The sequence below is a fragment of the Silurus aristotelis genome, assembly GCF_946808225.1.
Source record: "Silurus aristotelis genome assembly, chromosome: 4".
NCBI lineage: Eukaryota > Metazoa > Chordata > Actinopteri > Siluriformes > Siluridae > Silurus > Silurus aristotelis.
Window position 1 is genome coordinate 1,609,952 of NC_139577.1, and position 27,079 is coordinate 1,637,030.

Here is a 27,079-nt window from a genome sequence, read left to right on the forward strand (position 1 = left end):
ACATGGGCAATACATTTGCATATATTTGCATATTGGCTGGCTTGTAAGAGTTAAATACAGGCACAACAGAAAAAAAAAAAAAGTTGCATGAATTAAATACGCCATTAAACTGCATTTCATTGGCTCTGTACATGTACCCTGCACAATGACAATAAAGTTGAATCTAATCTAATCTAATCTAATCTAATCTAATTGTCATGATTATATATTAAAAATAAAGGATGGGAATACAGCACATACAATGCTAAGTCTGCTTTTGATGCATGCCTGTTTGGATTGGAAATATTTTCTTATAGTCATGCTCACGACTCCAAGAGAAGACTTTGAAGTATTTGTAGTGCTGTAGCAAGGTTCTTTTTTTTTTTTTTTTTTTTTTTAACACCAAAGTCAAACACGTTGGTCAAAGAGGATCAGCAGAACCGTGATAGATACTTTCTGATTAGGCCAGAATAGATTTTATTTGTATTCCTCTCGGCTGGGAACTCCAAAGGCCAGAGGGCCACAGCTGCACTCTCTGCACACACATACACACACACACACACACACTGCAGTCTAGCACTCTCCCTCAGTATCCATAGCAACGGTCCAATGCTGATGCGATCGACTTCAAGTCCAGGGAGTCTAAGCATGCTGTGAACGCATATTGGAGAAATAAAGTATGACACACACACACACACACACACACACACACACACACACACACACACACACACACACACACACACACACACACACACACACACACACACATATCAGAGGACTCAGGGACAGCTAGTATCAGTTTTAGTGTAAAATGAAAAGGTTATTTAAAAAACACAGCACAAAAAAGGCCAACAACAATTTGATTGGTGAAAAGGATGTAATTATAAAGGGGGCTAATTGTTCACAAACTCTAAAATGTCGCATGCTCATTGGAGGAGGGAAAGTGACATAAATGTGTGTATATATCTATAAATACTAAGACTAAGTCCGAGCCAATCTCCATGAATTCATTTTTAGAAAATGTCTGCTTTATGGCAGATCTTTCCTACAAACTAAACCCACTACCTCCCTCCAGAGGCTGCTGCCCATAAATCTCACCCGGTCCACTATAAAATAGGGTTGAATGTGCTCTAATTTCATTAATGCTAATTCAACACTCGAATCTGGCCTATCTCTGTCTACAACACGCAATATTTTCACAGAGTTAAAGGATGTCCCAAGAACCCATGGGCGACATTCCAGACCTGTGTATTATGCAGTAAAGAAAAGAACGAGTGTAAAAATTTTAAATGGTATGGTCCCAGAATAATGCAATATAGGTGTTTAATCAGTGTTCAAAAGCAAGATAGAAAGTATTAGAACAGGACAATAGAAGTAGGTGCATTGTGTAGGACAGAGTATAACTTAAACTTCCTCAGGAATGGATTAGTAAGACCTAGGACAAAATATAGGTAGGGCTCCCCCACGGCAATATTTATTAATCTACAGGTGTTGTCCTCCTAAAACCCAACACGTGCAAAGTAAAATGCATACATTATGTACTGTATATATTGTCATACTTTAGGTGGGTGGATTTTTTCTTGCTATAGAAATGGCGCTGAAACTTATAGATGGAACTTATAGAACTGGAAACGTATATTTTTTTTACTTTCCCAATTTACCAACCATGTTCTTAACTATTACGTCGTCCTACAGCAAAAAAATTTTCATAGGTTGAGCACGAGGAAGCATGAGTCAAATATTTAACTTTTTACTCAACTACATTTTGCGAATGGGGTTCTTTTTCATGAGGATAAAAACTTGATTGGTCGAACAAGCAGCAATCCACCAATCAGGGTCGAGCGCTCGCTCTGTTTTAAACTTGTTTTGATTGGCGCTTGGAATAAAAAATTTAAGAAACGTGACTTTTTTTAAGAACTTGAAAAGAAGGATTTATTTGTAATAGATCAATCAGTGTTCGACTCATTAATATCATTCTATTAATAGATTGTTATGCTGAGAGTCACATTCGAGTCTTTTCCCTTAAACTAAAAAACAAACAAGACAAAAATTATAATAGGAATATTATAGCCATTAAAAAAAACATAGTACTTTGGATATTTAAGTACATTTGAAGGTGAATACTTTCGTAATATTATTTAAGTGAAAGTTTTTACTTTTGCTGCAGTCAAATTTTGCCAAGTGTATCTCTACTTTTACTGAACTACATGGTTTTTGTACTTCCACCACTGCATGCACATCTTTTAAAGTAACTATGCTTGCTTTCAAAGCGCGTAGTCAATAATCTGATCAGTGAGTCAAATTTTATAATCAATCCTGGATATTGGCAAAAGTATTGATGTTTTGGACTTAAGTAGTTTTCTGGAAACAGTGCCTTCCTGGAATCTAAATATGAGCACATCCAGGTAAGTAACCTGAGGCCTGTAAAGTTTCTTTGCACAAATCAAGTCATCTATGATCATTCAGTCTTTTTAGAGTGAATTGCCACATATCTTATGGATCCTGCACTTTATCTTCAATTATAAGAAGCAACAGTCTGAAAGAAATTCCAGTTCTTAATGGCATGACCAGAAAGTGTTTTAGGACTGAAATGTCTGAAATGGGTTAAAGGTAGCATATGCAGTTGTATATCTGAACTGCTTAATGCACCTGTTCAAAATAGAGTATGCAAAATATCTGTTCCTTAATAAATAACTCAGGTAGATTGCAATATCATAAGAGAAGACATCTTCAAAGGTGTCATGTCCAAGACAATAGGGCAAACAAGGCACATATATCATTGTTTTGCTGAATTTAACACTGATCTGAACTTTATTCCTTGAACATCTTGAACATCTTCAATGTAAGTTTTAGCAGTATGCTCCGGTCTGTGACCCTGAAACAGATTTTGAGAAATTATACAGTATCTGAACTGAAATTTTCTGCAAATCCTCCAGCCATTTGTGAGCCTAGGTTGTTTCCCGCAATACAGTAAAGGGTTCAGTTTTCCTCCAGTCAACTAGCAACTCTAAGAAAACCTTGCATGGTAAAAATTCTTTTAAATCCTTCTCTCTACACTATAAAGTGTACCGACTGCATGTGATCAATATTTAAATAAATATGTGAGGGAAAAATTGAGTAGTCAGAAGTACACAATGAAAATTCTGTTACTTATTTGTACAACCCAAAGGATTCACTACATCAAATGCATCCTGTTTTAACACCAGCTTAAGACAAGTTGGATCTTCCTGAAAAAAATTATTGGAAATAAACATCCTTACTATCACGCGAAGAGAACATCTGGTATGAAAATATCATTAGGATGTATTGACATGAGCCCTTGTCAAAAATCTGACTCCAGCATATGTTTTAGTGTTTAACACATAAATATGCAAATCATTCTGCTCTGTTCTCAGGCTTGAACATTTCTTCATACCGCTGGGCTCGAGGGTACACTGTTCTCATTGGCCCTGTGTGACAAGCTAAAAACAAATCCGATTTCTTCACTCTATCACAGATTGCAACAACGTCTTCATCTGATACTGGCAAATATTTCAGAAGCAAGCATAATCTATTCAGAGATATCTCCGATGTTCTGAACAATAGATGCTGTAATATGGAATGGAATGTATGTATATACACATACACACATTTCTGTGATCCAAGCCACTGGAAAGACATATGTCCCCTAACAGTGTCTCCAGCATGGGACACACTGGCAGTTTTATGTATGGTTATGATACTATGCTCACGTGTGGAAGGAAATTCATGTTTTCTGGACATATAGGAAGTAAATGAAAATTTTATAGTGAATACAAATTTACAACATCTAGCTCAGATAATTCTTTGTACCGGGTATTTTTTCCATTATTCTGATAGATCGCTACATTCGTTTAGACCAGGGGTCACCAACATGGTGCCTGCGGGCACCAGGTAGCCCACAAGGACCACGTGAGTAGCCCGCGGGCCTTTTCTTAAAAAAAAAAAAAATAAATAGATGTTTCCTACTTTGTTAAATCATTGTTGATAATTATTATGAGAAATCATTAACTTGATCAGTGTCTTCACATAGATGAATATCATTAATTATTAATAATAACATAATAAAAGGTAAATTAAGCTAATTTGTTATTTCAAACTGGTAGCCCTTCGCATTAATCCGTACCCAACAAGTAGCTCTCAGTTTTAAAAAGATTTGTGACCCCTGATATAGACAAATTTCCCAGACTTGTTTCAGTTGCAGCTTTTTCCCCCAATGCATCTATTAGTTAAGCTCACAGCAATTCTGATTTATGATAATTTGCATTAGATTTGTATTATATATGTAATAATTAATAATTTAATCGTATATGTATAATAGTAATATAATATACATAATTATATGTATATATATATATATATATATATATACACCCCCCCCCCCCCCGTTTACGCTCTATGACGACACATGGCGACACGTCAACTGTATTTAAACGTAAACAAACGCCCTCGTTTTCCAAAAGGAGGCTCCGGACGCGGCTTTTAGTCTCTAGAAAATGTACCGGAGTTCCTTTTGTTTCAGGTAAGTTTGGCGACGTTGAATCGAAATAATTACAATTGTATTGGAATGTTAACTGGTTACAGTGGACCACGTCTAAGAGCGGAAATGGAAATGAGGCTGGAGACCACGTGGTGTTAATCGTCGCAAATGCAATGCGCTGATTGGACGGTTTAAATAGGTGCAAACTGTTAGGTTAGATTTCTGTTCCAGAACTGTATGTGATTATAATGTGTAATTATGTGTAAAAGTGAGTACACCCTAGGTAATAACAGCTGTATGTCGTCTAATGTCTTGTTCAATTCTCTCATCCTGACCACTGGATGTTCAACATGTCACCTCATGGTGAAGACTCTCTGAAGATTTAAATTGAGAGATCGAATTGTTGCTCTCCACAAAGATGCCGAGGCTGTAAGAAGATCAGTAACACCCTGAAACTGAGTTACAGTACAGTGTCCAGGTTCATACAGAGGTTTTCCAAGACAGGTTTCACTCGAAACAGACTTCGCAAAGAAGCGGAGTCCCCGTGCTGTGTGTCAGGTGCAGAAGATGACTTTAAAAACAGACGCAATAGTGCTGCATCGTTGCTTTAGAGGTTGCAGAAGTGGAAGGTCAGCTTGTCAGTGATCAGACAGTCGGTTTGAAGGCCGTCATCCCAGAAGGAAGCTTCATCCAAAGCTGGCTCACAGGAAAGCCTGCAAACAGTTTGCTGAAGACGACGTGTCCAAGAGCATGAATTACTAGAACCATGTTCTGTGGTTTGATGAGACTAAGATAAACGTGTTTGGTTTAGATGGTGTCCAGAATGTGTGGGGAAGTCCTGGTGAGGAGTACCAAGAAAATTGTGTCTTGCCTACAGTCAAGCATGGTGGTGGTAGTAGCATCATAGTCTGGGGCTGCATAGGTGCTGCTGGGACAACATGCATCTGGGATCCAACGTGTACTGTGACATTCTGAAGCAGAACATGATGCCCTCCCTTTAGAAAATGGGCCGATAATTTCCAAATAATTACGACCCCAAACACACCAAAAAGATGACAACTGCCGTGCTGAGGAAGCTAAAGGTGACGGTGATGGAGGTCTCCAGACCTAAACCCTATTAAGCACCTGTGGGTCATCCTCAAGCGGAAGTTGTAGAAGCACCATGTGTCTAACATCCAGCAGCTCTTTGATGTCATTGTGGAGGAGTGAAAGAGGATCCCAGCAACAACCTGTGCAGCTCTGGTGAATTCCACGCTCAGGAGGATTAAGGCAGTGCTTGATAACAATAATGCTCAAACAAAAAATGACACTTGGCACAGTTTTGGAATGTTCACTTGGGGTGTACTCACCTTTGTTGCCAGTTATTTAGACAATAATGGCTGTATGTTGAGTTATTTTTAGTTTTTTTGTCAAGTAGATCATCGATTGTTCACAATTCCTGCATATTGGCTTTTGTAATACAAGTCAATAACGTTTAGTTTTATCGTTCTTACTGATCTGGAATAAAAAAAAATATATATATATAGTTTGTAATATCTTAAAGGTCAAATAAAGGGTATAATTCCTTCAAAAAGGAACAAAGATATGATCATTGCAACCGCATCACTGTTTGAATGACGCAGTTCTGGATATTAGAAATACTTCATAAAACAACACGGAGGCAGGAAATAATATTGCTGAAATGATTAACCCTTTAAACTCCTAGAACCTGTCAGAGGAAATGTGGTTTCGGAGTATTTTGTAATCGTAGTTACTGATGATTCACATTAGTTCATAAATAATGCGCCTTAGAATAAAGAAAAAATATAACTGTAATGTAATATAAAGGTTATTATAATATTATTTTTACACCTGAAGGTGTTGTTAAGTGAGAGTAATCCCATGTTTAATAAGATTTTGAGTTATTTGAATAAGGCATGTTCTCCACTGGGAACTCTTCTGATCTACGTTTATAATGTACAGCTGGACTCTATCTTCTGTCACATGCTTACTCTCATTTTCTGCTGTCATTTTCTGTCTCCCCGAAAAAATCTCATTGAGCTCAGGTAGATTATAAATGGAAATTTTAAAAAGTGGAAAAGTGGTATGTTTGCAAAGCAACATTTCCCAGCCTTAGTAACACTCTAGGGTTAAATGTCTTCCGCAAAATCCTCCTGTCTGTGATCTTCATAAGTAATTTGTATTCCTTCAAGGTCAGCCCTTGGTGCCAGATGGAGCATTAATACACTTCCCTGCAATGCCCCTCCCTCACTATATGGGACATGATCTCTTGCCAGCTACAGTTAAATTCAACCATGCTTTTCATAAGCTTTCATTTTCCCCGTTTTATTATTACTATTTGATGGAAACTCATCATTTCTAAGGAATCAGTTTATGTCAGCTGTCAAATCACAAGCGATTTAAATGATCACTTCATTTGTCGTCTGTCCACCGTTTCCCTTTTGGTTTAAAAGGGCAATGATGTTCACACTGTACTGGATTACTAAGATTTCTGTTTCTTTGATGTACCTTGAGCATTCAGAGGAATAATACTAATTGTTTTGCTTTTTCAGAAAGCCCAGGATGAACAGAAGACAGCACAATTGGTGAGTGATTACACGTGAAGCTCATGTGTAATTAATATGTGGCGCATTTAATTGAATTTATTCAACAATTTATGAACTGGAGAGACGTATCTGAGGTTGTGAAACTGTGATATTCCTGAATTAGCACGCCATTCTGACACTGCTGCTATGTTCTACCTGCGGGTGTTTTTTCAGTTGTTCCTTTTGGTATTTCCACGTTTCATATATTAGAGATTTGTTTTTTGAGTCGTAAAAGCGTACGTTATTGGGTTTACAGCCCTCATCTACAATGTTAAAAATCACGTCTCCAGTTCATTTGTGAATTCGTGAGGATTTTTTGCTCTGTACAAGACAACATTTTGAATATTTTTCCCTCTGTGCTGTTTGCCGTGGCATCCCAACTCAGTGCTGCTGAGCATTTTATGTTCTCCAAAGACATAAAAATTTTAAAATAAGGTTAGGTTTTCCTCCCTGGTAATAAGTAATTAACAGCTTGACAGTGCAAAACAAAAGCTCTATTCATGATAGAAAATTTAATTTAGTAATATCCACTAATAGTCCTATAGGAGTGATGGAGAGAATGAGGGAGAGAAAGTGTGTCAGTGAGAGACAGAGCTATTCAATGCAATTCCTTCCCTTTCGGCTCATCCGAATAACCACAGCACTAAAAAATCCCCTGAGAAATGATTCAGCATTGCATAACAGCCTCAAGAGAAAGGGCAATAAAATGTTACCTTCATATGCAGGAGAATCCCTTACCTGACGATTTCACACGTTACAGGCGGCCTACATAATTTTTACAATGTCAATTTTAACCTCACGCATCACCCATTGTTTGTTTTATCACCCATCATTGTTTACTTATTGTTGTTGTCGAACTCATAATTGTCTCCAGGAGTTTCTTGAGGTTGGATTTTTTAAAAGATTTGCCTGAACTGTTGTAGAGATATATGACATTATAAACATTATGATTGGTGAAGTAAGTAACACTGATTATCTCTTCTTCAATCGTACCTGTTTTTTGGGTGGAATATATTAAGCAGCAAGTGAACATTTCGTCCTCAAAGTTGACGTGTTTGAAACAGCAAAAATGGGCAAGCGTTAGGATTTGAGGAGTTTGACGAGAGCCAAATTGTGACGTCTAGACGACGTCTGGGTCAGAGCGTTTTCGAAACTGCAGATAATGTGGGATGTTCCCAGTTTGCAGTGTCTATCAAAAGTGCTCCAAGGAAGGAACAGTGGTGAACCGGCGACAGGGTCGTAGGCGGCCGAGGCTCTTTGATCACGTGGGGAGCAAAGGCTGGTCCGTGTGATCCGACAGACAATCTCCTGTAGCTCAAACTGCTGAAGAAGTTTATGCTGTTGATGCTCGATGGGTCACGACTGGTTTTGCAGCCAAAGGAGACAAACACAATATTAGGCAGGTGGCCATAATGTTATGCCTGATTGGTGTAGATACGTTCACTGAATAAACCATAACCATTTCTTATTTGCTATAGTATTTAATGTATAATACTTTGGGTAATGCGCTATAACTTATGGTTTAATCAACATTTGTTTACATTTTGAAGAAAAGAAAATTGTATAGTTTTGGGATTCAAAAATATCATTAGAAAATGTGTACATGCGGAAGAAATACAGGATTCCAGCATTTCTTCAAAGTCAGTCTGTCGTTTCTAAACACAGAAGAAGTCCATGACCTATATGAACAGATACAATAAAAAGGTCATTAGAAACACAACCTTGATGTCGTTCTCTAGTTGAAAGAAAAAGAAGAGAAAAAGCCTACTCACTGTCGTGGCCATCTCGGTGGTTTTCTTCCTGAAAATCTGTGTCTCATTAACATGGTTACTGGGGAAGTAGCCAATAATACCCATCTGGTCTACATAACGCTCACCATAAACCTGCAACATGAAACAGTTCGGATTTATTCTTTATTATTCTTTAAATTTGTCATTTTTAATTCTCACAGGTGTAATAAAATAATTAATTATACACAGCATAGAACATATCGTCTGTATATTTGGAATACCTTAAGCTCCTTTAAGAACACCTGTATACTGCATGTATACACTGATCACCACCTTTATAAATAATACCCATGCAACTGAATATATTCATGCATTGAGTGTCGGTTCCGGACGGTTTTGTAAGCAGAATAAAAATCCAGTTCTGAGGATGGAAATGCAAGAGAAGGTCAGAGCAGAGTGGCCAGATCGGTTCAGTGTGACAGGAATGCTGAATAAGCACTTTTTGCAACCGTGTTGAGCAGAAACGTATGGAGGAACGCGACCCTGTTGTGGACTTTTTTTCACGTTGACCTCCCCGTTTCTGGCTCACCTTACTCATTGTATTCATTATTTAAATTCTACTATTCATGTGTCCAATTTATTCATTTATTTGTTTGTTTGTCTGTTTATTTCCCCTCATTTAGAATTTCTTTGTTGTTTTCTCAGTTATGTTTTATCCTGATCATAAACCCAGTATTTGGACTGTACTACCATTAACGGTTGAATCTGTGAATCTGAGTTTAATGCCAAAGCCAATGTTGAGATGTTTTCCACACGTATTTTATCTCTTGATCAGTGACCTCTGTGATATTTAAAGCCGGTTGGATTCTAAATATGCGTTCAGCCATGTTTAGGAATATATAATAACGATTTGTGTGCAGGTTTGACAAAAAGTCATTACTTTTTTTTTAGTAGACAGATCGTGTCATTACGCTATTTCCCATATATGTGTATCGAGGTTCTTTTCTCGCGTTGCTGTTCCCCGTTCGTGAAAGATAGCACCCTAATTCAATTATGTCTCTATCCAATGCATTATTCATGAGTACAGAGAGCCAACATATGCTCCTACCCTCATTTTTCAGCGCCTGTTTCTGTATCTCAATGTTGCATTGAGGCCTTATCGTTTTTAATAACAACTGCTTAAATGATGGTGCTGTCAAATCTAGCTTTATATGTAGTACGTTTTCCAGATCAATTGAAAGTCATTTCTACTATAAATTCTATTCAAATTGATAGGAAAAGCTTTTTTTTTTCCTTTAGGGAAGAAACACCAAGTATAGACATATCAAAACAGATCATAAAGTGAAGCCTGATACATGGAGAGAAATGAATCAGAACTGACAGCTGGGATGTCACAGTTCAGAGATACTCACACTGCCAGACCAGAAGACTCCAGCGCCATCTGCTGGCTTTAGTTTAGAATAAACATAGATCATCTGGCCTTTCTTCAGGTTGATGAATCGACAATCAGAAGCAATGTAGTCTTCCAGAGCTTGGGCTGCAGAGATGACATCTAGACAGGAGTATATATAGACAAACTGGTTCATCATGTACAGATGGCTTACACATAGACATAAATCACACACATCTATATTTCGTTATTTAAGATGATACACTTACGGGAGCAATGTTTGTCCGCACATATTTTTCTGTCGGCCAGTTTATCCATGAAGACAGCATTCGCAGAGGGAAACAGATATCCAAAGAAAAGAATAATAACAACCAAGTTGTTCGATTTCTTCATTTTCAGGTCCGGTACGGTTTGGAATGAGATCTCCCTGCAGAATATCCCTTCACATAGAGAATCCAGAACAAACTTTCATAGGGATTGGAATTTTTGGACGAGGGGGGGAGACAGGGGTCTGTTTACTGAGCTAATATTTTTCTCATCTCTGTGAAATGGTCTCTTGTTCATACTGAGTCGTAATATAGGTTATTAAAGGACCAGACACAGTCTAGACGGGGCTTGAACTTTGAAAACTGTAACCCTTTGGAGTTGTATTGCTGTATTGATCTCTCTTTCTCTAGTTGTACATACAAAGACATTTGTTTTACCCAAAGAAACAGTGATATCAGTGAATATCTTGTATGATTGTTGCTGAAGAAGCTGGTAATCTCCTGTGAGTCTGCTTAGCATATAGAACTTTTACATAGTGCTGAAACTTCCAATGTTCTGACCATAAGAAAACAGGACTCAATTCAATAATTGATTATATTAAAAATGTCATTAATAAACATTGTTGTATAGCACGGTTTGCTTTTGTAGAAATCAAATTGCCAACTTAAATAAAAAATAAATGACTTTATTTAACAACTGTTCAACTCCACTTCATTTGCACAAAATGTAAAAATCTACATGTATATATTGAAGCAGTGTGACTTACAGAAGTTTATTATCTATGTGAGAGAACATGTCTTAATGATAGTGCAGCCGTGACTGAGTCTACAGATACCAGCACACTGAAACACTCCCAGAAACAGGAGCTGGAGTTGATAAACGTGTCGATACACATAAACTTAACACATTAACTTTTCTCTTATATTTTTTTAATTTTTGCATTCCAATACTCATTCATTCATTCATCTTCTCCTGCTTATCCGTATTTCGGGTTGCGGGGGCAGCAGTCTAAGCAGATTCCCCAGACACTTCTCCGTGTCCAGGGATCGGGCTGTCAAGGGCCCCGCCTTCGACTGCTGCCCAATCCTCACAGCACCGGTCCCTTACGGTCCCTCCTGCAGGTGGTGAGCGCACGGGAAGGCGGCTCCACGTCGCTCCGACGTCACGGTCCTTGGTTTATTTTTCTCGTTAGGGTCCCCTGGAGCATAGAGGGTTAAGGGCCTTGCTCAAGGGCCCAAGAGTGGCAGCTTGGCGATACCGGGGCTTGAACCCCCGACCTTCCGATCGGTAACCCAGCGCCTTAACTGCTGGAGCCACCACTTCCCCTCATTCCAATACTATTTAAATAAATCTGTTTCAGGATATGTATTTTTAATAATAGTTTATACATACTGACTCTATTATAGACATTCAATAGTCTACAAACTGTATGTTGCAGTTACTGTACATTTGTTATTTAGAAATAGGTGGTGCTGTTGCCCATATACAGTGTGTGTTGCCTTACGCTCGAGATAAAATTAAAGGTTGTACTTGGTAGTCATAACAACAATGTTAGCAGTAATAATAAGTTAGTCTTATCTGGAATACAACAAAAGCTTAGTAATCTAAGACAGATTTTTACGGACATCAGTGTGAAAGCTGAAGAAGAGCGTGAGCATAAGAACCTTGGGAGAAACTACTCAGCAGGGAGAGCTCATTCTCTTCACAACTCTGAGCCATATCATAAGTACATTAGGAGTTCTGGTTAAGATACTATTTAAGTTAAAGTTTAATAACAAGCATAATTAGATAGTTTTAAGTGGAGTCTGTCACCTCTCTTTACACAATAATGAACCATTTGAATGGTCAAGTCAAGTCAAGAGGCTTTTATTGTCATTTGTACTATACACAGTTGTACACGGTACACAGTAAAAACGGGACAACGTTCCCCCGGAACCCTGGTGCTACACTAAACAACATAGAGCTACATAGAGCTATGGAGACATAGATATTGGTAATTCAAGACAGACAGACAAACAGACAGACAGACAGATAGATAGATAGATAAAATAATAACTCACTACTGAAGGACAGAATGTCAAAAAATTTAATATCCACTAGTGTTATATGCCACAGTATTACATAAGCAGCATCAGTGTCATTTAGGAGAACATCTAGTTTGCTTCCCTTCTTAACAATGAAGACCAAGATAAATTATATTCTTAATAAAGGGGAACATACATGTAGCATGATGTGTGTAAAGCATACTGTATAATATAAACATGTATGAAAGTACTAGTTGTTGTTATTATTATTGTTGTTATTTTAAGTAACTGCTTTATCCTGATCTGTGGTCTGTGTTCTAATGACTTTTGTAAGTTGTAAGTTAGATAAGGTCATGTAAATGTATATTTACTCCATAAAGACAGAAACCTGGTCAAAGGATTCCATTATGTGTTTTGATTAAGAGTATTTCGCAACTGCACTGCAATCCAACGTGCACTTGAAACACATTGTCGTCACAAAATGTTGTAAATGTAAACACATGCTAATATGTGACTCATATTTGACCTCTCTCTCTCTCTTAAAGAGAAGAAACATGCAACATGATATGTCAAACATACTGTATTATATATATATATATATATACACACACACATACATATACACAAACATATGAAATATGAAAGTACTTATTATTATTATTATTATTATTATTATTAATAATAATAATATTATTATTAATAATAATAATAATAATAATAAGTACTTTCATATAGGTATTCACTATACATTATGTATAATCTTTGTATTTTTTTATCACCAGCACTAAGTGACACACTGTTTTGTTTTCTTAAAAGTGAAACCAGAAGTTTTCTGAAATGTAATATTGCAGTGAGGTTGCAACATGGATATTCAAAACCTCCTTTTGACCTTTTCACTATTCAATCACATGCGCCGCCTCATGAATATTAATTAGGTGACGTAGCTGCTTCCGCAAACCTGACTTGTTTGTTTTTTTTTTTTTTGGTCCCCTCCCTCTGCTGGGGGACGCGACTGCTCAGCTGGTGCTTTTTATTTACGTGGCTTTTCTTCCGTGTAGTAATTTATTTCTAATGTGGACAGTTAAAGCTACCGGGCGACGATCTGGGTCATGCGAAAACAATCGTTTTTATAAAAAGTTTAGCTGTTTGTTTAACCTAGCCTAGCTCCATAATTAGGCGCTATTTATTTTCTGCAGGGTCCGGAAAAAAATGGATCCGCGGGTATCGGAGATCTTCGGTACAAGTTCCGCTTTGAAAGCGGGCGCCGCTCCAGGAACCGGCTCGGCTGTCGTGGCTCCGAAGAAGGTGCTTTCAAAAAATATTAGAAAGACAAAGAGCCGGTCGGGACGATACCCCAAATCGAGCAATAACCAGCCCTATCTACCTCCGGAGGTAAGCTGAGCTTCCTCTCTACATTACGGTATTATTAGTGGTGACACCTAGTGTCAAATGATACACCATAACACTGTTTACATCTTAATTATGATCTATTACATTTTTATTAAAGATATGCACATGTATTGGTTTATAAAATTATTTTAAACTGTACAAAGATGCATGTTTGTGACCTTTGTACAGTTAAAATGTCAAGAAGTCAAGAAGCAAAGGAAATCCCATTTAGTTTAATAGCTGGCGTGTGTGTGTGTGTGTGTGTGTGTGTGTGTGTGTGTGTGTGTGTGTGTGTGTGTGTGTGTGTGTGTGTGTGTGTGGAGATGTAGACGTAGACAAAGTTCCTTTTGCTCTTCAGTTTCCTTAATCCGAAAAACTAACAGAGAAGTTTGAGTACGAAGTATGTCTACTACAACTACATGAGTGTGCATTTCCATCCAGCACAAGTTATAGTGAGTGTGTATCTCACACAGCTGTGTTGGTAAACATCACAAGTGTCAGACCAGACAGACTGATCACTCTGTTAGTCTGGGCAACAAGGAGAAGAAAAATAGAAAAGCAACACAAAGCATAATGTTTATACACATAGGTCAATTTTTAAAAAGTATTATAGTTTTAAATATATAGCCACTGGGAATACACACACACACACACACACCATTTTCAGTATATACTTAATTCTGCTCAGGGTCGCTGTGGACTCATAACCTACAGTCAGTTACACTTCCTGGATACTGTATATATACACACACACACACACACACACACACACACACACACACACACACACACACCAAGCGGTGATTTAAACACATCTTGCATGTTTTGGAGTGGTAGGAGGAAATCAGAGAACCCAGAGGAAACCCACACAGATACACAAACAACAAATAGAGACTCGATCTGTGATGCACCAATTCTAATCACTGCTGGTTACTTAGTTCAGTCAGATAACTTATTATTGAGGTGTACATTTTCGATTGGATTCCCCACACCCCCTGATTGAGAGAAGTTGAGAAACCTGAGCAATGTGTCTACACAGGTTTTTCTCTTTTCAGTGTTAAATCCTTTGTGTCCTGGCCGATTGTTGTTGCGGAGTGTTGCTCATAGGCAGGTGCTCGTTTTGTGATCTGGAATACTGAACTGTGCCAGTTATTGGTTTAGTCTCATTTATTAAAGTCTTTGTGCTTTTTTTTTCAGGTTGAAGAGGGAAATATAGAGTATAAGGTAAGGGTTTGTGACTTTCCTATTCTCTCATTTGTCTCAAATTACAAAAATCGGTGAATAATAAGTTCTGACGATTTGTACCTGTAATAAGTGAGGCAGAAGTTTGTCTATTAACAAATGCTGGAAAAGCACTTTTGACCTTTTCTAGAATGAAAATCTTTATACTTCCTTAATGAGACCGAACACATGACATAAAGCTGTTATATATTGTTTTTCCAACTGTGTAATATTTTTTATTGAATCATAATGAGGTGTATGTATTATTACAATATTCTGTTTGCTCTCTATATTTTATCCATATGTATTTTTGTAATATAATTTCTAACTGTATAATACATAGAATTAATGATGCATGTTTGAGATTGTCCTAACCTCCAGTTCTATGACTTTTATGGCTCAGCTGAAACTGGTGAACCCCACGCAGTATCGTTTCGAGCACCTGGCAACACAGATGAAATGGAGGCTGCAGGAAGGCAGGGGCGAGGCCGTGTATCAAATCGGCGTGGAAGACAATGGCATGCTGGTTGGATTATCTGAGGAAGAAATGAGAGCCTCACTCAGGACCCTTCATATGATGGCTGAGAAGTATGACCTTACTTATATTTTCACTTATAAGACCTGCACGTTTCAGATTTCATGTTTCATGTTTTAACTGTTGAAATAGGACGGTTATATACATCTGATTTTGATAATGATCATGATTTGGCATCTTACAGTACTATAAAGTACCAACAATCAGTCCACAAGCTACTGTTAAACACTTATTGGCGTGTATGTTGATTGTCCATACCTTCTGTGGTGGTCTCTCAGGGTTGGTGCAGACATTACTGTTCTCAGAGAGAGGGTGGTGGATTATGACTCAGAAGAACCACAAAGAATTGCAGAAGTCCTCGTCAGGAAAGTGCCAGATGACCAGCAGGTGAACGCTCATGTCGTTTAGAAGCCTGTATGGATGTGGTTTGGTCCTTGTAGTGCTGTTAAATATATTTAGATGATTAACAGCCAGGAAAGTGATGATATGGTTATACGAGGTGGTATCAAAACGTTTCCAGACTAGTTTTCTAACATGCCAACAGATGGCAGCACAAGGCTGCACGCACAGTCACAGGGAGCACCGAGCTTCGTAAGTCGGTGCACCAAAAAAAGACGTTTCTCAATGGAAACAACGTGATCTCACTTCCTCACCCACCCTACTCGCCGGATTTGGCTTCTGTGGACTTCGCCCGCTTAAATCGATAAATAAATTGCTTTCTTGTAAAACCGAGACTTTTTAATACCATCTCGTACACTACTATCAGAGATCTCTGATCTCTACTGAAGAGTATTACAGTTTTCTAACGTTTAAATGCGGTTGTGTTTGTAGTTCCTGGACCTACGGGTAGCGGTGCTGGGTAACGTGGACTCTGGGAAGTCCACTCTCCTTGGTGTGCTCACACAAGGGGAGCTGGACAATGGCAGGGGCAGAGCACGACTGAACCTCTTTCGACATCTTCATGAGATTCAGACAGGCAGGACCTCCAGTATCAGCTTTGAGATCCTGGGTTTTAACAGCAAAGGAGATGTAAGTTTTTTTTGTTATTTATTAGTTGTCAGGCGATTTGCTTAGAAACTGTATCTTTATAAGTATCAGACCAGGCTATGTGTTGATCTGATCTGAGTGGAACTGAAGCATTACTTGCCGTTATCACGTTTTCCATCATGCTGTTATGTCGTCCCTAATGGTTATAACAAATGGCAGGCGGTGAATTACAGCGAATCGCGGACAGTGGAGGAAATCTGCGAGAGTGCCTCAAAAATGATCACCTTCATCGACTTGGCTGGTCATCACAAATATCTGAAGACTACCATCTTTGGCCTTACCAGCTATTGCCCTGACTTCGCCATGCTGGTGGTCAGCGCAAACACCGGCATTGGTAAGACCGTCGTCTCGTTGCTGTGTCTATTTTAAAAAGGAAATCTGTCTAGACTGCAAGAAATGTAACCTTCTACAGATCTGGGTTAATATGACTCGGTTAGCAGAGCCCGTACTGATAACTTAGATAAAAGTGCAAAGGAACACGATGCAGCCTTGCAATATTTACATGCGTTGCAGCCTTATCACAACCAGACTGCAGCTTCTCAAATGTAATGTTTATTATGCAATAAGGAATGCCCTCCGCTCCTTCCACCCCCTCGTCTCCCAATATATCCTAGGCCACGCTGTTGCGGGTAAGACGGTGGAGGAATGGAGTGGAGGAATGGCAAGCGCTCAGTAATTCGAACCCTGACGGCCCAGTGCGGACTCTGAACACGAGACGAAATTAGGAATAATGAATAAGGGAGTTTGAACCTGGATTTCACGTTGACACGAACTGGAAAAAAATATCTCAGAAGATGATGTATTGTGAAAATTCTTGTAAATTACAAATATTTAAATAGCAATGTGGTTCAGACCGAGAATATTATAACCTTATGCTGGATGGTCACATTAAACATTATGTAGCATAGAAAGTGAGCTTGTGGTGTCTGAGACTCAGCTCCGTCTGCAGTAAGAGGAAAGAATTATCCAAAATGCAACCCCAAATCAGAATTACTGTACAGACATAGCAGGCGGTAATCAATTCTACTCCTAATAAAATGATGTCGGAACCTTTTGTTCAAACATCAACGTCTCTCAGACTTTCACAGAGCTTTTTTAGAAGACCCATGGGGAAAAATGGGTGTAAAATGGTGTTAAAGGTTAAAGGTTAAAAAAATTTCAAATTATGTTTTGGTTTTTGTTCCTCCCTACTTGTTTGCATAACAAAGTTGTGGTATGAGCTCAGCAAAACATCTCTGACTGAAGGATGAGAATACTATATTTGGCAAAAAGCTTCTCGCAAAGCATTAAAGGTGTCTGTTTATCTGTTCTTTTCATTTCCATGCTCGTTTTAGGTTTAAAAAATTTACTTTAGTAATTTCTAGTTTGCAATATAGCCTTTGTTTTATATATATATATATATATATATATATATATAGCTTTTTTTTTGCTTAGTGGACAGGTGTGTTCTGTTCTAAAACAGGTGTGTTCAGTGCATTTTGGTTTTCCCAGGGATTCGAAATAAAGGCGAATTGTGCGTCTTTTTGCAAATTCTACATTCTACAGGAAAGAAAAAACGCAAACGTATTACCGTTTTGAACTGTTCAGGCCGACCTTCCATCACAAGGTCGCACTTTTCTTGAAAAGTCCGTCTTAGTTTTTTTTCTTTTTTTTTTTTTTGAGTCTCATTTCTCTGTAAAAAAATTTAGCTATTAAACGAACATCCACACAAATATATTTGAGCTTGTGCAGTTTGCTACAGATGCGGTTTGCAAGCTCTGAGTAGCGTGCTCTCTGAACATCCAATCAAATGACGTGAAAATGCTGACATTATTGGACGCCTTCTAGAGGGCCTCAGATTGTCCAAATCGTAATCTGTCTGATTAAAGCAACAGCTTCAAACAACAGAGTTTATCATAAAAAACAGCCAGCAGGTTCCGACTGTAATTAGACTGGGATTGAGAATAATTGTGTACATATTCATGGATAAAAGTCTATTAAAACATACACCTGTAACAGATTATGTGTAATTCTTTCCCCATGTGAAGTGAAAAATTAGGTGTATAGTGTAAACGTCTTGTGAATTTGCAGTGGGCACCACACGGGAGCACCTGGGTCTGGCCATGGCTCTGAAGGTGCCGATCTTCATCGTGGTCAGTAAGGTTGACCTGTGCACAAAAGCCACGGTGGAGAGAACTGTACGTCAGCTGGAACGCGTCCTCAAGCAGCCCGGATGCAACAAAATTCCACTGGTGGTGAACAGCAAAGACGATGCAGTGACCTCAGCTCAGCAGTTTGCACAGTCGCCGAGGTACAGAGAGCTTTTATCTTTACGCACAATAAATCTGAACACAAATCTTCTCCGATCAGAAGTGTTCTTATTATTAGAACAATTAGAATCAATGCTCGGCTTTCTCAGACATTTTACACCGTTTCACTCCGTCCCCATTCATTTTGTGTCTATGTTGTTGATCTCTTTAGTATCACACCAATCTTCATGTTATCCAGTGTGTCTGGGGAGAACCTGGACCTGCTCATGGTGTTCTTTAACATCCTACCTCCTCTCAGCAACAGCAAAGAGCAAGAGGAGCTCATGCAACAACTCACAGAGTTCCAGGTTTATAACATTTTATATCCATATTTTATCCAGAGTGACGTACACTTCTCATTTATACACCTGAGTATTTAAGGGTTAAGCATTGACAGTATTTGGGAGCTTAGTGGTGCTGGGATTTGAACCCATGACCTTCCAATCAGAAGTTTAAGATCTTATCCAATGAGCTACACTATGTTGGCAAAAGTTTGCGGACACACAGTCATAAGTATGTTATTTGCCATTTGAGCATCGCATTCCACATTCAGTCCCAATTCGCTCTTCTAATTCCCTCCACTCTTCTGGGACGCCGTTCCACTAGATTATGGAGTAAACCCAAAACTTTGTTATACTGCATTCCAAGACATCTTGTACAATTGTGCACCTCCAGCTATATATTATATTGCAATATATTGCAGCGTTGATTTCTCCAAGCAAATACTGCACACGTTCATATTCTTTTTAAATAATTTGATTCTTTAAACCCTGTTTTTCTTTGTCCTGCAGGTTGATGAGATTTACACAGTACCTGAAGTAGGGACTGTAGTAGGTGGAACTCTTTACAGGTAATAATATATAATATTATAGGACAACATTTTTAATTGTAGAAGGTGAAGTGTTTTTTTTATTAAATCATGCCCTCGTCCTCTTTTCACGGTGCAGTGGTATCTGCCGGGAAGGGGAGCAGTTAGTGGTAGGACCAATGGATGACGGGCAGTTCTGCAATCTCACCGTGTGCAGCATCCAGAGAAACCGATCAGCATGCAGAGTGCTTCGAGCGGGACAGGCAGCCACGCTGGCACTGGGTGAATTTGACCGTTCGCTCTTACGAAAGGTTTGTACGTCCGTCCACATGATGGTTTATTAATTTTTTTATTTTTGCGCATTCTTGCGTAGACGTAATTTAATTTTACCTTAGGGAATGGTGATGGTCAGTCCTGAGATGAATCCCACCATCTGCTGGATGTTTGAAGCTGAGATTGTGCTGCTCTTCCATGCCAAGACTTTCCACAAGGGCTTCCAGGTGACCGTGCACGTCGGCAACGTGAGACAGACGGCCACAGTGGAGGCTCTGCAAGGGAAGGTGAGAGTCTTCATCACCATCTGGACATGAGTACAAACACCCCCCACACACACCAAAGCTTTGAAAGTTAGGGATAGATGCCATTTTACAAGAAAGATAGAACACGTTTCACTTCTCTTCTTCTCTGTCAGGAGGAGCTACGAACGGGTGAGAAAGCAGTGGCACTGTTCAAGTTCATCAAACACCCAGAGTACCTCAAAGTGGGAGCCAAGCTGATTTTCAGACACGGAGTTACCAAAGGCATCGGACAAGTCACCAAACTGCAGCCCTTATCCCAGTACCAACACCAAGCATAGAGTCTGAGTCTTACTCGAGTCTCTTCTCACTCAGAGAAAACATAAGCACAGATATACCAGAATACACCATTCAATCATTTATACTACACCGTTTGTTTTTACCAAAGCCTCTCTTTTACCGAACTAAAGCATTTTTTTTAAATGAATCTTTTCTATTCTGGTTTATAGATTTTTTTATTATTATTATTATTTTTCAACTATTGCAATAGAACCACAGGAAATGAGTTGATCCTATTTTTAGTGAGTGCAGCGGTCACTATATCAGGGTTTGATTTGAAGTAGAAGATCCATAGTTCTTGTCTGTATGGATGGACATGAAGCCAATTGAATTGTTTTTTAAAAAAAAAAAAACTTTAATGCTGCCATAGTGTGACTTTTGCCTTCAAAGACTTTCCAGTGAGCTGTGAGTTCATGCTTGTTTGTTTGCTGCAAAATACAAGCAGAGTAAAGTCATGAGCTCCCCTACAAAGTAGCATCAGGTGTGTTTGGAAATCAACTCTGCAGCTTGGCAGGTCTCCAGGTGAGGCATCGGTAAGCTCTTAGTATAAAACAAACGATTCTTCTCATGGGCTTCAAGTCTAATCCTCTACAGCCAATGTTCTTCACGAGTGCACTGAAGTGTAAGGTGTTAAGTCTTTTCAATGGCAGCTACAACGGTGACCTTCTCAACCAACTTTTAAAACGAAACGCCAGCACTGTTCAACGTACTTAACCCTGCTTAGTCTCTGTAGTCTCCTGTATCCGGACGGCCGATACGAAACGAGACACTCGTACCACCGTCTCTCACTGCCTTACCATCTCGTCGGTTCTCTCGTTTCCGACCACTTTGGACGACCTCGTTCCTGTTCGCAGTCACGTCGATTATGTCGATATTCTCGCCTACACTCAAGTGCTTTAAGTTGCTCAGGATGTTTTGCGTGTTTCTCCTTCACTTTGACCCCCAGATCAAGCGGAGTAGACTTCGTCCTGAGCGGCTTCGAGATACAGAAAACCCGTTTCCTGCGAAAGTATCGGCGCTGCTTTTTTTTTTTTTTTTTTTACCGATTATGCAAACATGTACTGCAGGGTCTTTTTTCTCTTTCACCAAATTATTCCGTAACTATCTTCCAATTTTCTCTACGTTACTGATACCACAGTGATGAATCGAGGTGCTCTTTAGGTAGTGCCTTATGTCCGACAAACTCCTTTCGCCGCGGTCAGACGTCGAACCCCAACCCAGTTTTGTAGCGTTTTTCAACTCGGTGCTAGTCGCTGCATATTAAGAAAGAGGGATGGTGCATTAGTTTCTAAAGCCTGATGATCTACAACAACCAGTTTATGCATGTCAAGTTCTCTTGTGTATCACATTCAGGCACATGTAGTAAGTTGTTGTAGTATTGTTTCACTTGTGCAATTTTAGAAGTATGAACAAAAATGATTTTATTTGGTATTTAAACCAAATGGAAAAATGTAAGGAAAAGTTCAGTTTTCTCTTAGGTAGTTTTATCCGTTCTTCTATTTTTGATGCGTCTTTTATTTTCAGAGGTTGCTGAAAAAAGACTCGGGGGGGGGGGGGGGGGGGGTTAATGAATTTTAGCTTTACTTTTGGTAAACAAATGTTTAAAAAGAAGTTTGTATATTTATGGTGTGTATATACAGGTAAATAAAATGTTCAATGATTTGCTTGTGGTGTTGTGATCTTTAATTGGTGTTTAGTGTAAAGATGTTCCATACTGAGTCCTGCATAATGTTTATATAGTATTTTAAAAATGGCCAAAAGTATGTGGACACCCGGCCGCCATAATTTCCTTTTGTTTAAACTGAAGGAGCCCAAATGCCTTCCAAAAAGTGCACAAAACGAAAGTTGTTTCAGATCGATTATTTAGTTATGTTCCAAAATCTCCTCAGGAAAGTGAATAAACATCAGGAAACATCTTCCCAGCAAAGGGAAGGACTAAATCTGAAATGAGCCGTGTAAGAAAACATGTCAACTGGTGATGCGTCCACAAATGTTTGGTCATATATATATATATAGTACAAAAAGAAGTGCATGATGAAATGGGCTGTCACACTTTCACTGAAACCGAAGGCTGATGTAAGGAGTAGCAATCGCATTCCAACACTGTGAATATGAACAGTGACCAAGTCATGCAAATACAAAACAAATCTGTTTGTTACTCAACTCACAGAACAATTGCAAATACTATTTCGGACTGCTTTAGTGTGACGCCAACATACAATGTATTTGTTGTATTCTTGAGGTTTGGATTATCTGATTCATCAACTGGATAGTGGGTGTGTTTGCACATCTGGAATTGTTTTTTAGGCATGTAATACATCCAGACTACACGGATTTTACGCACGTGTATAGTGCTCCAACTGTCATTAATTTACCACAGAATGGGCTTTTATTATTATTATTGAGAACTCTAACACTATTGTCCCTAGAAAAGCACAGGTAAAAACAAACCCAGGACAGATTTCTGCCTCTTTGAGCTCCATTTAATACGATTCAGATTTTTTTTAATACTGCACTGCCCTCTAGTGGACACTACTCCTCATTAACAATAACGAAAAACACAAACATTTATTAAATTAATTATTATGAAGTAATGTAAATTGTATACAATTGTCATACACTATTTAGACAAACGTCTGTGATACCTAAGTTTTCCAGACACGTGGTTTTTCCCCAAACTTACCTCAAAGTTGAAGGCGCACAATTAAACATGATGTCTTTAGACTAGGAGACCCAAACCTGTTCCAGAATCATGGGTCTGAAATGTGTAGAGGATCTCCTGCTATAGAGCTCTGACCCCAACCATGCTAAACACCTTTGGGATGAATTGTTGATTGACTGCTTCACAGGTCTCATCACCTCACCTACATCAGTACCTGATTTTGCAAACAATGAATAAATCCCCACAAAATGTAGAGGAACATCTTCCCAGAAGAGAGGAGGTTATTGTAAGAGCAAATGGGAAACTAAATGTAGTAAGTCATAAAATATTTATTTAGAAAAATGTAGATTTATATACAATCCTGGACAGTGATCTGTGGTTTATAGAAAGTGATTTTTAAAATAGTTAGGCTTTCTTGAAGAAAGAATCCAGAGTGATGGAGTTGTCTAATGACCTTGCTCTCTTAGCCTGAGGTCCAGCCTGAGTTCTGGGTCTGCTCTTCTCACGCGATGATGATGCCGTGTCTATGACCGGGGCCGAAAACGATGATGATGAGGAGGAGGAGGAGGAGAGGGAATTCTGCAGATCGAGTGCATAGTGAAAGTCGTTGTGTTCCGGCATCTCCCACATTAACACTTCCTGTCCACAGCGCTCACAGGTGTGAAAGTCCTCGTTTCCATGGATCTCTACGCGATTCTGTTCGTCAGCACCGGATAAAGCGTGTGAAGAACCCTGAGGAGATCGTTCCGCCGGAAATTTGTCTTCTGCGCGTTCTTCTACGGGTTTCTCTAGAAGGAAGCTGGGAGGGGTTTTCCACAGAGACTTTCTTTGAAAAAAAGAAGAACGCGACATACTTGAAACTGCTGCCGCTTGCCGAGGAAGCATGCTGGCTGTACCTTCAGGAAGGTTCTCCGAGGAACACAAGGCGACGGGTTCCTTATCTGTCAAACTTTCATCCGCTTTCCTTTTTTTCTTTTCGGCAGCTTTTTGGAAAAGGGCCTGGATACCGCTGGGTTTCTTGGGCGTCGTTTCTGATTTAGGAGCTTCCTCGTTTGGTTTTAAACACCACTGCGTTGAAGCGACATCACTGCTAAAGAAACTAGAGATTCCTCCTGAGGAGCTCTCATTGAACTTACTTGCAGATAAGTGGAGACAAGTGAGAGGAGGAGACCTATAAAGAGAAAAACGCACAGCGGATCATATATCGGATTTCCAACCTAAACATCTACAAATGAGCTCGGACTGCGATCAGACTTGGTGTAAAAGTTGGCAGTGTTTTTGTGGAAAGACAGAGCAGAGAATGAAATAGGAAATGCGATGCTTTTATTTCTATAGAACTTCTCAGGACCGCTCTGGTGTCACGAGCTGCTCGAGGACACACGAGACCAAGCAGATGAAAAGTCCACAATAAAACACGACTCACCAGGCTTCCTGATGGCTGCCAGCAGCGTTAAGGCTCTTAATGATGGCAAAGCTGTCAGAGGAGATCTTCGAGGCCTCGTAGCGCGCTAAAGCAAAGCAGCGGGAGAAGCTGATGGGTTTTTTATCTCCAGGCTGACGAACCCCCACAGTCAGCAGCTTAGCAACTCGGCCGTTCTACAGAGTCGAGGAACAACATTTCTGTATATTATGACTGTGTGGGAAGTCATGAAACAGCATGAAGAGAAATGAGCACTTACCATCTCTTTATCCTTATTCAGCCGTTCCTCCAGCTCAAGGGCCAGCTGCTGCAGCCAGTGCTGAACCTGGGGGGAAAAAACTCTACATTTACCCCATTATCCAGAGTGACTTATATGATGCTGAGATTCCGATTTGAAGCACGATGCAAATTTTCGAAAGGAAATTGTTGTGATCTCATAAACGTTATAGTACCTGGGTTTTTGTAGCCAAAGCGGATTTTCCCTGAAAGTTCTTGCTGCATCCGATGGATTTGGGAAGCTGCCTGGGTTTCACCGGCTCAAACTCAATACCTCTACACAAGTCATACAGCCACGACCTGAACATACAAAAACACATGGACTTTCTTTCTTACTGCTCATGTTCTACACACATCCCTTGATTCTGATTAATCACGTGTACTAAGATTCCTACCCAGTTTTCTCTCCGAAGCTTTCCTCCAGCTGTGCACGTGTGAACCGAGTGAGCTCACCGATATTCTCCACTCCCAGAGTCTCCGTGATGGACACGCCCAGTTTCCCTCCTAAATTGCGACTGGAATTAAAGCGCAGGCACAAAAAACATTATCATACACCATGTTGAAATATAATTACCACCCAGACTTATTCGGAATATTATTACATTTTGCTGATGGGCAGAGTCATGAAGAGTTCAGACACCGATCCGAGAGGAAGCACGGTCTGACGGTTCGGCTTGTTGAGTCCGCACGCCAGCTTGGCCAGGACCTGCAAAACAACTTATTTTTCTAAACTTTGGTGCTTTGGAACAATAATACATTAAATATTACTACACAGTAAAAGAGCTTTTTATTTGTGTCATGTGACTTAAAAAAAAAAAAATAGGAAGTGAATGTAATATATTATGCATTTAAAATAAAATGTAAAAAAATTTAGCCTATATTGATCAAATATTATAGCAAGATAAGAATGTGCCAAAAACCTGTTTTACAAAAGAAAAGAAATAAATAAAAATAAACAGGTAAACAAATCACCTTGTTATGAGAAATTCCTGCAGAGCAGCGGAATCCGGTGTCCTGCTCCACAGCAGCCCTCATTTCCTCCACAATCATCGCTCCGACCGCCAAACACACCTCAGTGTAACCCGAACATCCTGGTTGAAAGCAAGAAGGCAGCGTGTGGAGCCACTGCTGCAGTCCCTTCAACCTCTGCTCCTCTACACACACACACAGACAGACAGACACACAGACAGACAGACACACAGACAGACAGACAGACACACACAGACAGACACACACAGACACACACAGACACACACACACAGGCACACACACAGGCACACACACAGGCACACACACAGGCACACACACAGGCACACACACAGGCACACACACAGGCACACACACAGGCACACACACAGGCACACAGACAGACACAGACAGACACAGACAGACACAGACAGACACAGACAGACACAGACAGACACAGACACAGACACAGACACAGACACAGACACAGACAGTGCCGTTTCAGCAATTTTAAGACATTTTAATATCGCAATGAACTGTAAACATTTCTTCTGCAAAGCACCATGAACACACCTTTATCCACTGGAACATCTTCCAAATCAGAAGAAACAGGAAAGCCTTGGATGTAAGTGTTCTTTAGAAGTTCTAGGTCTATCTGAGATACTTGCAGATCTTTTACTCTTTTCTGGACGCTGCTGGTGAGGTCCATGTAGGCTTCGTCGATGCTGGCTCTCTCAATAACTGCAAATCGAGACATGACCTCGATCACTTCCACGCTGGCCTCCCTGTAGCTGGTGGCACACAAAATCCAAACTTTCAGCACAATGCAAAGTTTTGATTACTCACTTTTATTATGAAAGCGAATGCTCACCAGGTTAGATCAGCTTTCCCATGAGACTCTCGGACTCTCGCCACCTGAAGATCTGGACACAGTTTCTTGGCATCATTTGCCCACATGTTTCTTGTTACACCATGAGCTCGGGCTTCATAACTGACTGCTATGATACTAAAATGAGAAAGAAATTGTGTAGGATTTTTAATATCTAATTAATCATCAATAATCAATCTCCTAATTGATCATTTTCAGCTCACCCTCCTCCTTTCCAGGTTTTGTATTGAGCCACGACACAGGGTTTG

General features: G+C 39.5%; 3 protein-coding genes across 3 annotated transcripts in view; 1 reads left to right on the plus strand and 2 right to left on the minus strand.

Moving 5' to 3' along the window:
* Positions 1 to 4,453: 4,453 nt before the first annotated feature.
* Positions 4,454 to 22,274, plus strand: gtpbp2a (GTP binding protein 2a). The gene is made up of 14 exons (XM_083539199.1): positions 4,454 to 4,522; positions 7,033 to 7,065; positions 13,673 to 13,868; positions 15,063 to 15,089; positions 15,490 to 15,674; positions 15,900 to 16,008; positions 16,453 to 16,650; positions 16,828 to 17,002; positions 18,739 to 18,958; positions 19,129 to 19,264; positions 19,748 to 19,806; positions 19,904 to 20,075; positions 20,160 to 20,324; positions 20,456 to 22,274. Exons 1-14 carry the CDS (start codon positions 4,497 to 4,499, stop codon positions 20,618 to 20,620), a joined length of 1,866 nt encoding a protein of 621 aa, XP_083395325.1. The 5' UTR covers positions 4,454 to 4,496; the 3' UTR covers positions 20,621 to 22,274.
* On the minus strand, positions 8,145 to 10,759 carry LOC310724847 (otoraplin-like). The gene is made up of 4 exons (XM_083539219.1): positions 10,455 to 10,759; positions 10,208 to 10,347; positions 8,838 to 8,948; positions 8,145 to 8,744 (listed from the first exon to the last, which is right to left on the minus strand). Exons 1-4 carry the CDS (start codon positions 10,576 to 10,578, stop codon positions 8,721 to 8,723), a joined length of 399 nt encoding a protein of 132 aa, XP_083395345.1. The 5' UTR covers positions 10,579 to 10,759; the 3' UTR covers positions 8,145 to 8,720.
* polh (polymerase (DNA directed), eta) overlaps positions 22,183 to 27,079 on the minus strand; it is a 5,204-nt gene continuing 307 nt past the window's right edge. Inside the window, exons 1-10 of the mRNA XM_083539196.1 lie at positions 27,035 to 27,079; positions 26,814 to 26,948; positions 26,516 to 26,733; positions 25,949 to 26,130; positions 25,579 to 25,682; positions 25,372 to 25,491; positions 25,153 to 25,276; positions 24,960 to 25,025; positions 24,704 to 24,876; positions 22,183 to 24,451 (exon numbers count right to left, since the gene is read on the minus strand). The exon at positions 27,035 to 27,079 is cut by the window's right edge and continues 307 nt beyond it. Coding sequence (XP_083395322.1) covers positions 23,686 to 24,451; positions 24,704 to 24,876; positions 24,960 to 25,025; positions 25,153 to 25,276; positions 25,372 to 25,491; positions 25,579 to 25,682; positions 25,949 to 26,130; positions 26,516 to 26,733; positions 26,814 to 26,948; positions 27,035 to 27,079 — 1,933 coding nt within the window. The 3' untranslated portion in view covers positions 22,183 to 23,685. The remainder of the gene's footprint in view (positions 24,452 to 24,703; positions 24,877 to 24,959; positions 25,026 to 25,152; positions 25,277 to 25,371; positions 25,492 to 25,578; positions 25,683 to 25,948; positions 26,131 to 26,515; positions 26,734 to 26,813; positions 26,949 to 27,034) is intronic.